The 12,853-nt window shown below is 37.1% G+C and overlaps 1 protein-coding gene across 11 annotated transcripts in view; it reads right to left on the bottom strand.

Annotated features, from left to right (window-relative positions):
* Positions 1-12,853, bottom strand: part of SH3PXD2A (SH3 and PX domains 2A) — a 227,394-nt gene that overhangs the window by 37,546 nt on the left and 176,995 nt on the right. Inside the window, exon 1 of one of the 11 annotated variants that reach the window (XM_026704726.2) lies at positions 9,355-9,517. The exons of the other annotated variants lie outside the window; for them this stretch is intronic. Within the exon in view, the coding sequence (XP_026560511.1) occupies positions 9,355-9,409 (55 nt within the window). The 5' untranslated portion in view covers positions 9,410-9,517. Of the gene's footprint in view, positions 1-9,354; positions 9,518-12,853 lie in introns of those variants that run through there. 11 annotated transcript variants of the gene reach the window in all.

The raw sequence follows: 12,853 nt of genomic DNA, 5'->3' as shown, positions 1-12,853 counted from the left end.
TTAAGTCTTTCATTTTATTCCACATTTTGGTTTTTTATATATTTATCAAATGCACCAAACAAATAAAGCTAAAAGCCAGTTTCAACTCATATCAAAACCATACTGATTTTCAGGAAAGCAGAGCACTCTTGGGAGACAAAATATTTCTGACCTATAGGAAAAATCCTTTCCTTTCCACCCTATTGTAAGAGTACTTTGGAAGTCCAGAGGAAAGGAAAGGGAAAGAATTAGTAATCTTCATGATTTAGAACTCAGTAACAAAGTCAGTCTCTAAAGATATGCAATTACACTGGGATTACATTCATATATAGCAGCAAGCTCTGTGCAATCTTGCTTTACTCCAACAGCTTTTTCTATTGTGAGGATGCCCTTTGAATTTCTGCTTCCTGATATGACAATTGGATTGTGGGTCTTGGACTCACTCAGCCACACAACTGCAGATACAAACTTGCTAACAGACATATCAGTATTACTAAAATTTTCCTCATCCAAATTAGAATGATGTCAAGAAATAATCATGAGGCTGATTAAAAGAAAGCATAATTGGGATTTGGAATAAACCTTAGGATGAATTCTCTTAGAACTTCATCAAGTGGTTGGCCATAGAAATCAAGGCAGAAAGATCTAATTTACATTAGTACAAGGAGAACATCTAGACACGCTTTTTAAAAGCAGCACATAATTAAAAGGATTAATGCTAAAGTGGGGAACTTGATGGGTCTATGTCCAAACAGAGTATTATTAGCATTTACAACTTCAGGAAGTATATTGAAGTCAGATTTCTTATCAAATAAACTCAAAAGAATTACTTTTAAAAATAATCAATTAAATATTCATATACTACAAAATACAAGATGCTTTTTTTAAAAATACAGAACTAATGTCTGGGATATGTTGAGAAGCACTTGTGTGTGTGCAACCGATTAAAGACAAAACCAGTTGAAGCTAAACTCAAAACCAAATGCTGAACAGAGGGACAAATAATCTGAAATTTATGGTGATAATTTTATAAACCACTCAACATAAGTAAATTGATGGGAACCAAATTAATCTTATACATTTAACAGAGCACAAAAATCCAGCCTAAATGGATACATACTGCAAACATCTGCCTTGAAGGTTGACTTCCAATTGCCCCAATAAATACACAAGTAGCCATCACATTTTCTTTGTTCAAAAGAAAGGCACTGTTATTGAAGCTGTGAAATGCTATTCATCATTTTTAACACTTTGAAATGAACTGCTTGCAACTGAAAACTTTTGAGATCAGATTTAGCTTTCTTGATAATGCTGAAATCTAACTCCAGCAGTACTAATATCTATATCACCTCAAAATCTTCTACAAGTTATACGTGCATCTCTGTTCTGAAGCTTTTTCCTCTTTCATAGTTATGTGAGATCTATGGCCTTGCATCCCTTACTAAAAGCCATAGTTCTTCCCACCAATGGCATGATGGCTAAGGCTGCTATGAATTGTAGTTCTGCAAGACTTTAATACTTTTATTTTTCCTATCCCCGAACTACTGAAGAACAATTAGGGGCATACATAAAAAGAAGTGTTGTTTAAATTACAGCTTCCCATACGCATGTTCTTATGTACCACAAATTCTTATTGCCTATGCCCTGATTGGAACCATATGCCACAATTAGCTACATACCACACAGTAGTTATGCTTGGACCATTTTGCTTGTCTACAACACTGCATCTCCCTCAGAGAAAACTTTCTCAATAAATAAACATCAGGTGAACTGCCTGGTCCTTCCATCTTTCCCAAATTGTGTAGCCATTTAAGCAAAATTCTCTATCTATGAAGCAAGGATTTAATTTGTCAGAAACCAAAATATTTTGTAGGCTAACTGTTCTTTTTCTCTCATTCTTTCTCCACCCTTTACATCTGCATGCAGGACCTGAGGGAAAAAAACCCAGCTGCAGGGGATTCTATAAACTTTTTTCTGCATAGGTGAAATTAATTATGGAGCTCATTCCTGCTTTTCTGCTGATGAACAGCCACTGAAGATAAATATCATCAATTAGGTTAAGTACATATCTCTGCCATCAGTTCTATTTTCTTCTTTTAATTACAGAATTAGACAATTTAAAATTATAATGAAGGTCCGCATTCCAAATCCACACACATTCAAAATCAAATGGCTTCACTCTTGGCTTCACAAATTGCTTACCTAGTCTAGCAGCCTTCTACAGCTATTCAGCCAGATCGTCACTAGATTATACAAGAGTTTGGTGGGGAAAACATTCTTCTTAAAGAACAATGACAGACAATCAGTTCTTAAAAATAAATCAATTTGTTGAGCCTTGTCCAAGAGAAAGTTCTTCTACTCCAAGTTCACCCTTCTTTCCCTTTTCCTTTCTGATGCAAGGGACACATTTTTCATTTTGGATGCATTCAGGAAACACACAAAATTTCAAACAACAGTAATTTCACATAATGGATCTATTTACATTTCAGAGTAATTCTTTTTGTCCGTCATTCAAAGAAAGTTTAATACTTGTCCAAAATTTAAGGGCTGACTAGAGAACATGTTATCTTTTTTAGAGGAAGGTTTAAACTGTTTCTTACATTTTGGGCAATAGATCAATAATCAAATCTAGCATATCTAACAATTGGTCTTTTGGGGGATTTATGCCAGTCATTCTGTTATGTGTGCTTTAGGTCAAATACCTGTTACAAATGTTTCCATACTTCTATCAGTAATTGCTAAAACTTACTATAATAGTAATTGCTCTATTCCCTATACCGTGTTTCTCATAAAATAAGGCTGGGCCTTATTTTTTTTGAGCTCCCAAAAATGGCTCGGCCATCTTTTTGGGGGTGACTTAATTCTCTCCCTTGCATCCTTGCCTAGAGCGCCCTGTGGGCAGCCATACCTCGCCACCAGCCACTCCTAACAGGCAATCATGGTGGAGTGCGGAGAGCTCCCTACTCCTCCCAAGCACCTTTGCTGCAGACCCGAGACCTTTGGCGCCCGCTGCTGCTGCTTCTTCCACCACCGTTACTTTCCCTTTTACCCATGCTGCCGCATTTGGATCTGCCGCTTCTGCGTTTGGAGCTGCCACTGCATTTGGAGCAGTGGTGGCGGTGCTCCAAATGTGGTGGCAGCCCCAAACATGGAAGCGGCAGCTCCAAACACAGCGGCGGCATGGGTAGATGGGAAAGCAACAGCAGTGGAGGAAGCAGCAGCGGCAGGCGCTGAAGGTCTTGGTTCTGCAGCAAAGGTGCTTGGCGGGAGTAGGGAGCTCTCCGTGCTGCGCCCTGATTGCCCATTAGGAGCAGCTGGTGGCGAGGCATGGCTGCCCGCGGTGCGTTCCTAACAGCAAGTCCCTCCCCCCATTCCCCCCCATTTTGCATGTTTTAAAATAGGCCTAAATTTGGGGGGAGGGGCTTAATTTCATTTTATGCCTAGAAAACATGCTGGGTCTTCCTATTGGGGGGTATATTGTTGGAGAAACACAGTAGTTTAGAAAGAGAATAAGAGAAATGAAATAGAACAATATTGTAAGAATTTGGTATAGACTGTTATTTCTAAATATTACTAGTTATGTGTTTATTAACATATTTGCTCTCCTCCGCTTTTAACTTTTATATTTCAAAACAACACTGCACAAATAGTGTTCAGATATCTGAACTTTTTTGAAGTATCTACTTGCATTTTATCGTAACACACATGGTGGATGATTCAGAAACTGCACCCTTGAAAAAATAACATTACACTGCACCTGAATGTTAAGTTCACATCAGAATTAACCCATTTTAAGCCGTTAGTTCTCTTGCATGAGGAAAACATGCATGTTATGAAAACAAAGTTATTAATGTAAGATACTCAATCATTTATTTCTAGCTAAGTAATTTTGGCAAATGGTCAGAACAGCTGCAAAGTGTATCACATTGCTGCTTTCTTTTTCTGAACAAAGTTTAATTCTCTGTAGCTATCAAATCAACACACTTAAGACAGCAAAACTTTATACAGTACATATAGCTGAGAGATAGAAAAAAGGATCAGTTGCTATTGTAACTATTAAATCCCACCTTTCTTCTAAAAGTAAAGGCTATGTACACTGTACAGCTAATTTCTTCCCAAAACAATAGTCCTGTTGGACAGCATCAGCTAAGAAAATACAAACTTTCATGGCTGAGAGAAACTGGCTCTTTCCAGTCCTTTTCTAACATCTTAACAGTGGTGGAATTCAAAATGTTTTTACTACCAGTTCTGTGGCGTGGCTTGGTGGGTGTGGCTAGGTGAGCATGGCCACGTGACTGGGTGGATGTGGCTTTTTTTGGAGCCACTCCCCACCCATTTTGGGGCCTTCTGGGCCTCAGAGGAGCCTCTGGGGGTTTTTTGCTCCCAGAAGGCTCCTCTGGGGCTCAGGAAGAAAAAAAACAGCGCATGGGAGGGCATGCAGAACCCCTTCACGCTCTGTTTTGGGACCTTCCTGGCCTCCGAAGAGCTCTAGGGAGGTGTTTTTGCTCCCAGAAGGCTCTGGGGCTAAGGAAAGCAAAAAATGGAGGGGGGGGCCCTGAGCCGCTCCCTCCATTTTTGCCTTCCTGGAACTCAGCAAGGGGAATCCCAGCACAGCTAATTGTATGAACAGCTGATTGTCAGGAGGGAAAAAAAGAAAGAAATACCTTAAGGGGCAAGCGTTAGGCCGGGTGAACGACCATTGGACGGGTGAGGCAAGGGAGCCAGCAGCAACCAGGTGACTGCATCACGGCATGGCCAGCCAGAACTAACTACCGGTTCGTCGACCCATGCCAAATCCTTGCTATCGGTTTGCCATATCCGGTGCGAACTGGCTGAATACCACCATTGATCCTGTAGCATAATATCTCACTCTTCTATTGACAATATTGAAAACAATAGGCAACATAACATAAAATGCAACTACTGAAAAAAAAAACCTAACATTAATTCTAAATGAAATAAAATATAGGAAAGGAACACTTAGCAACCACAATATAATTCTAAACAGTAATAAAATACGTGGCATGGTATAACAGAAAAATAAACTTAGTCTAAATATCTATAAGGTAGCAAAATAGGAGTTTTTTTCAGAACAATGTCACATGAGCATTTAAATGGATTTCATTTGGGAGGATGTCCAGAATTACAAAATGGCTTGCAACGGAATTAAGAGCAATCCTCCAATATGGATATTTAATCTCAAGACCACTATATATAAGCAGCCTTCCAGGTTTCAGGCTATTGTGACACATATATACAACAACCATCACTCTACCTTGTCATTTTGACAACTATGTTTTTCAGTTCTGGCAAATGTCTCTCTTTTCCTCTGAGTGGTTTGGCACAAATTGAAGCGCTTTGAATCAGAAAATATGAAGGCAGTGAAGACATCATTGAACTAGTATCACACATTACCAACTTGAAAATGTTTGGCCTCTATGTTTTAAACCAGGGACATCAAACTCACGTTGTCATGGCATTATCACGTGACATATCGTGAATTTTTCCACCTTTGCTAAACCAGGTGTGGGCATGGCCAACACGGGAAGCACCTGGGACAATGATGACCAACAGCTCTTCAATTGTTCTTTGGGAACTTTCTGTTCTCTTGAAGGAAAGAACTACATGCCTTAAACAGGACATAAGTCTTGTGAATTTAAGTATCTCATTGCCAGCCTTTGAGGCAGATCAGACAACAATGCTAATACAACTTTTATTTATTTATTTATTTTATTTATTTGATTTGATTTGTAAACGCTTACAAGATAATAGGTATAAGTATATACATAGTTATGAATACATGAAATGGATACATATAAAAAAAATAAAAAGAAACAATAGGACAAGGACAGTAGGCACATTGGTGCGCTTATGCACTCTCCCTACAGACCTCTTAGGAAAGGGGTGAGGTCAATAGTAAACAGTCTAAGGTTAAAGTTTTTGGGGTTTGGGGAAGAAACCACAGAGTCAGACAGAGTATTCCAGACACTGTTGCTGAAGTCGTATTTCCTGCAATCAAGTTTGGTGTGGTTAACCTTGAGTTTGTAGCTGTTGTCTCTTGTATTGTTATGGTTGAAGCTGAAGTATTCATTGACAGATAGGACATTACAATGTATGACTTTATATACTATACTTAGATCGGATTGAAGGCGGCATAGTTCAAGGTTTTCTAGGTCTAGAATTTTGAGTCTGGTGGCATAAGGTATTCTGCAATGAGTGGAGAACTCTTCTTGTGAAATATTTCTGAATTTTCTCAACTGTGTTAATATCAGATACGTAATGTGGGTTCCAGACTGATGAGCTGTGTTCGAGTATTGGTCTAGCAAATGTTTTGTGTGCTCTAGTTAGTAGTGTGATATTACCAGAGAAAAAGCTATGTAGGATTAGGTTAACAACTCTTAATGACTTTTTGGCTATGTAGTTACAGTGCGCTCTAGCACTTGGATCATTAGAGATGAATACTCCAAGGTCCTTGACAGAGTATGGATCATCAACAAGGTCTTAACTATTCAGCTTGTATTTTATTTTCTGATTTTTTTTGCCAATATGTAAGACAGAGCATTTATTTGTTGATATTTGAAGTTGCCACTTGTTTGACCATTCTGATACATAGTTGAGGTCTTTTTGAAGGGTAGCAGTATTGTCTGTGATGTTGAATAGCTTTACATCATCAGCGAAGAGAACACAGTTGCTCTTAATATGACCACAGAGGTAATTTATGTAGAGTATGAAGAGAATTGGTCCTAGAACACTGCTTTGGGGGACACCACTGTTGACAGGTACAGAATTTGATAGGACGCTCCCAATTTTGACCATTTGTTGTCTGTTTGACAGGAATGCTTCTATCCAGTTATGCAGGTGTCCAGAGATACCATAAGATTTTAGTTTTAGGAGTAGTTTGTCATGTACCACTGAATCAAAGGCTTTACAGAAGTCTATGTAGATTGCATCCATTGCTTTGCCCTGATCGAGTTGTGTAGTTGTAATAGTATAGTAACAGTATATTGCAATAATATAGTAACAGAATCTTACAGGACTGAATGCATCTCCCCGTCCCTTTATCCTAATAAGAACTAGAGACTGTCATGTCTAAAATTCTTTCTCAAATTATATTGCTGCCTCAAGTTCAGGTTTTATTTACTTGACTATTGCCTTAGTGGTGATTCTTCCTCCTATTTCTTAAGATTATTCCTACTGTCTATTATTCACTTGACATAAAAGAGGTATGCTAGTTGATCAGCAAAATAAAATAAACATGTAACAACTTTCCTACCAATTGCTTTGGTCTTTGATATTGAATAAATGAGGATAATGTGTACCCTTTTTGTAAAGCATCTTGGGATAGCTCTATTACTGACATAACTATCGTACTAACTTGGTAGGATAAGTCATTGATGGTGATAGTGGTAGTTGTGAAAAATAGATATAGCAGAAACTCTGTCAGGGTTCTGACTGATGCCCTAATTAAATCATGTGGATAACTTACTTACTCATGGAACTTGGACAACTCATACCCTTAGTAGATTTATCTATGTGTGAAGCAGAAAAAATAACATTATTTGATGTTTTTTAAAAGTATTTTCTACCTTGCACAGACATTCACAAAGCATTCTAATCTTAACAGATCACAAAAAGAAATGCTAATTTGTCAGACAGGATGATCACTCCAATGTCAAAAGGCAGGAAATTAAAGATACCATCATATAGTAAAAGGAATAAAAGGAAGTCAGAAGTGGAAAGGGAGCTATGTACTGGCTTTAGTCATGAAGCAAACATCTTCAGTCCTGACAAATCATGGGCCATTCATTAGTCAAGCATGCTTTTGTGGGTGAGCAAAATGCCTTTAGGCTTCTTCCATGTACAATTGTATGAGACCAGATTTATTTGCAAGAAATGGCTTCCTTAAATAGGCAGTTCAAAGCTATTTTCCCTCCAATGACATTTTCAGTTATGCTTTCTGTTCTTCCTGGAGATTTTTCCATGCAACCAAATTCAAATGGGAGTGCATTTTTCAGTTGGTGTTATATTGATTTTTGCTGCATCCAAAATGAGGAGGTTATAAAAAAACAAATCTATTTGAATTATTCACAAATCAGGCAACGATACCAAAGATTAGCTTTTTGATTACATTTTAGTTGTTTCATAACATATTTACATGTTTAAATAAAAAAATGTTTCTATCTTTAGCCTTATGAAGTAGGAATGAAAGCATGCAGAAAATTTTACAGTCATAGAGCAGAAACAGTTTATTTTGCTCAGATGGCAGTTTCTGTTCCTTCCTTTCTGTTCTGTTCCTGCAATTCTAAAACTGTCATTCTCATAAAACTATTTCTTAATTTGGACATAGTACTATCTAACAGTCCACTTAATAGAGGCATATCTATAACAACACAAATATTATTCTATTTCAAAGGCAACCACATTATTAGGGGGTTCCACTATTTAACATGACCAAGGAACATTGAGAAACCAGGCATGTTCAACAATCTGTCCTGGGTCTTTTTGTCCATATTTATTACCATTCCAAAATTGCTTTAAATTCAGATGTTTACCTGTCTACTCACTTCACTATGTAAACAGTTTTGCAAAAAGTTCAGATTCAGCCAGGGAGTGTTCATGTACTTGAATGTACTTTGCAGCCAACACCTACCAGAAAAAAATGTAACAATAGCTCCATGTGCCATCTCACCAACACTGTAGCAGAAAATTCCTTTGTTTCTGCTGATCAAAACTACAGGCAAAACTTCATATACTTGGGATTAATTTTGAGAGAACTAGTGAACTGATACATGAAAGATAAAACTACCCCCCCCCCAAAAAAATGTTATTAGTAGTGCCTGCTTAACCAGTGCTAGATTTGGTTCACAAAGTTATTAAGTTGTTGGTTGATATCCTACTTTTGTTTCTAAAGTGAGGCTTTAATCTTAGTAATTTAGGATTAATTTAGTACCTTCATATCTTAATAACCTAAGATAAAAATTCTAAAAAACTGGCAAGTTATGTCACTTGGAGATTTTTGTCAATACAGTAAAAATGAATGAAAATCAAACTTAATTATAAAATCTGCAAAAACATAGTAAGCAATTAATACTTTACAGCCCCAAAGAATCCAAATGTACAGTTCAAACAGTTCACATATATTTAATACTAGATCCATATGACAACCCCATAAGTAGTGCCACATGTTTTCTACAAGCAAAACTCCATTATGAGCCAGTTTGCTAATTTCTTTAGCAATCATACTAAAACACAATTTACTCTATGGGCAAGTTATCAGGAAACCTGCAGAGTCCCATCAGCATTATTTTACACAGTTGCATCCAACCCCTTCTCTCAACACTGAAATAGCAGAAAGAAGAGCAGAATACAGCCTACCAAACTGCCGACACCACTTCTTGAAGCAGCCAGGAGCTCCTTGAACATCCCCCATTCACACACCTCTGCCTCACCTCTATTTTTGGCCAGCAAGCTCAGAGAAGAAGATGGAAGCAGTATCTTACAAAGCTAAACCTGCTCTCTCCCTCCCTCCCTCTCTCTCGTTTGCTTTCAATTTTTCTTTCAGGATTGGCTCCTTAAGTTTATTCAAACAACTTCTCTGGTTTTGAAGCCACGCCTCGAGTAACGGAAACAACAGTCAACCATTTGGAAATGTTTCTTATAAATGAGAAACCCACAGAGAAGTCAGCACATCTTGCAAACTGCCAATTAACCAAGAAAGCTGCATTGCACAGAGAAATAAACTGGACGATCAGAGATAGCCACTCCCAAAAGCAAGACAGTAATCTGAATCCACATTTGCTTCCAAGAATGTCCTATTTTTCTAGCCTGATGATTATAGCTGGTAAAACACACAACTAAAACACACCATTATAGAGCATCTACAAATATATAGAGGATAAGGATACAAAAATGCTTAAATAAGAATGCAAATCTTATTTAAAAAAATAGTTTTATGTTATGCAAATCTCTTTTCAAACAACTAAAAATTCTGATCCTGAGCTGGTTGTTCATATATGCGGCACTGGTAATACAACATAGGATTCTCTTTTTGGAAATGTTTTTATATCCTAGACTACAACTACATTCACTTATTTTCATAATTCTACTACAGATTCATGGTTTTACCTTTTCAGATATTTACTGTCCTTTTAATGCTATCTTACATGAACTGAAAGTAGCTAGATCTTGGATATAGTCATAGTGATTAATCCTACCCTTTTATTTATCCATCCATCTCTGCAACATCTATCAGTATTATCAAAGCTCACTTTCTCCAACCTGACAACCTTTCAGATGCCTTGAAACTAGAGAATTCAGTTCTACCAGAGAAGCAGAAGCAGCTGCCAGGATGGTGAACTCAGAAAAAAAAAGGGCTCCAAACATTTACAGGACAAGTCACAAGAAGCACTAGAAAGGGGGAGGGCTCATATGTTACACCAGTTACCCTCTTGAAATGAGTTGGGGTCAGAGGTGATATTCAGCAAGTTCTGACCAGTTCTGGAGCGGAAATTTTGAGTAGTTCAGAGAACCGGCAAATCCCACCTCTGACTTGCCCCACTCCCATCTATTCTCTGCCTCCAAAGTCCCAGCTGATCAGCTGGATCTTCTTTTGTTGCCCTGCACAGGAGAATGGAGCAGGAAAGCAGGTTAGTGGGGTGGGGAGGGAATGGGATTTTGCAGTAACCTTCCCCTGTTTAACACTGTTTAAGTTCTCAGGGAAAATCAAGCCCTTTAAATAGGAATTGTGCAATTAATTAGAAAGACCAAAACTGAGTTTGCCTACATTCCAGAGATATGGGTGCCAGGAACTGATAGGAACTGAATTAGAATAGAACAGAATAGAATAGAATAATACAACAGAACAGAATAAAGCTTTATTGTCACTTTAAATGTACATTAACCAGCACACATTAAAATGAACTTTAGTTGCATTCAGTTCTCAAAAGATAACCATCATGCATGTACACACATATATGACACATACATATTGAATGTATACATATACATGGAGAGAAAAACAAAGAATCCTGCAAATTTACAAGATGGAAAGCATAAGGAACAAAACTGTTAGATTTAAATTAGACTCTTAAGCCTCTATTTTGCAGCCCTCAGAACTCCACTGACATATTATTGCTGAAACTATGCCAGTTTATAGTAAGGAATGAAATACATGCTCAAAGAAGTAAAAATAGCTGTGTACATTTATTATCATGCTGATACAACAAGGAACGATACACTCAAGAATTAGTAGCAGATAAATGAATATAAATGAACACAAATGTAAATGACACTAAGTGTATAAGAAATAGGGGATGCAGAAAAAATGAGTTAGGGTTGAGTCACAAAACAAATAAATGAAGAATGTCTGAACTTGTTGAGGAGGGAAACATGCAGAAAGTTGGAGTTGGGTAGAAATAATGACAACCCCAGAAAGACAAAGGCGAAGCATTGTTTGCAAGGATTGAATTGTATGTAAGGTATTGTGAATGGTGTTCAATTTAAATTAGATATAGTTTAATTTAGCTGTACTTTGTATCCCCTCATTTTATCTCTTTAATGTATTTTGCTTATGAGTGTTTATTGTTTTCTACACTTTGGATAAAGTTGTTTACTCCTAAAAGGAATAATAAGATGCATGCATGTATGGTTCAGTTCCATATGGTCGGGACTTTAAAGAGGAGCCAGGAAAAAAGAAAAAAGTTTTATACAAGTTGTTTAAATCTGACTTAGGGGCACATAGTGTCTATGTGGCAATTCATAGTAAATAGAAAATAAGTGATCTTATGCATCTCCAGAACATTCAAAACACAAGACAAGATAATTGTTGGTCTATGGTCTGAAGTACGGATGAATCAACAATGGGGTATTTGATCCAATTTTAATTTTTGGTTCTTGCTGCCAGATTTGCCTGCATTTTCTCCTCAAGTACACCTCTGTCTGCCAGTGCTTATTTGTTCCCCAACTCAGCTTTCAAATAGTCTGAGACCAAGCCAATAAAGTGTAATTGTTTTTGCAGATTATGTGTTTTGAAGTTAACTCTGCAGATACTGAAAAGAAAAGTAGAAAGGGGCTCTTTTTCCTGAGAAGATAGCTGCAAAATACAATTCAACATTTTAAGGGATGGATCTTAAAGGATCCATCTTAAAGGATGAATTAATACAATCAACTGGTAAATTGGTTGTCAGTCAAAAAGACTAATAAGTGGAGGATGGACAAGAAGTCCTTTCCCCAACCATAAGCAGAAATAACTCCATTGATATTTTTTTTAAAAAGAACTAGTTTTAGGAAGATCATATTTATATGTTTGAGATCATCTCATTTTCTTCTCCTTCAACAAGGTCATTGTACTGAAATTTTATTTGTGAAAATAATCTCATGCAAAATCCCTAGCATCCATCTTTTCATATGCACTTTTATCTTACATATGCAGAATGAATCACATTTATGTTATTTTCTAATTGCTTAATTAACATAAAGTACTCTAGTAGAAATATGATTTTTCTTGCATGCTGACATATGCATAGCTGACATCTTGTCTTAAGCAAGACTTCTTCTCTATGTGTGTCCTGAGGGATGAGATAAACTATACCAGATATTACTAATATTTTTGCAAGAATAGTTCTGCCTTGGCCTTCTCCAAAGCGGGAAGCTACTGCAATATGGTCCTGCTCTCAAAAGCAACTCTTCCCAAAACTGGATGACAAAACAAGGGTATGGCTTGAATTAGAATCATAGTGAATTGTCTGGTTACCACAACTGAACAGCAAGCTATTTAAAAATTGAAAAATTAATATTATAGTTTTAAGCTATGTTTCTTTGTGATTTTTTTTCTGCCAAATTTTTTAAAATCCCCCTTCTTCTGTTTTCAATATTA

This window comes from Pseudonaja textilis, chromosome 4 (genome assembly GCF_049901715.1).
Source record: "Pseudonaja textilis isolate UNSWEBS1 chromosome 4, rPseTex1.2, whole genome shotgun sequence".
Lineage (NCBI taxonomy): Eukaryota > Metazoa > Chordata > Lepidosauria > Squamata > Elapidae > Pseudonaja > Pseudonaja textilis.
Note: the sequence above shows the minus strand (reverse complement) of the source record. Positions and strands in the feature narration are given on the sequence as shown.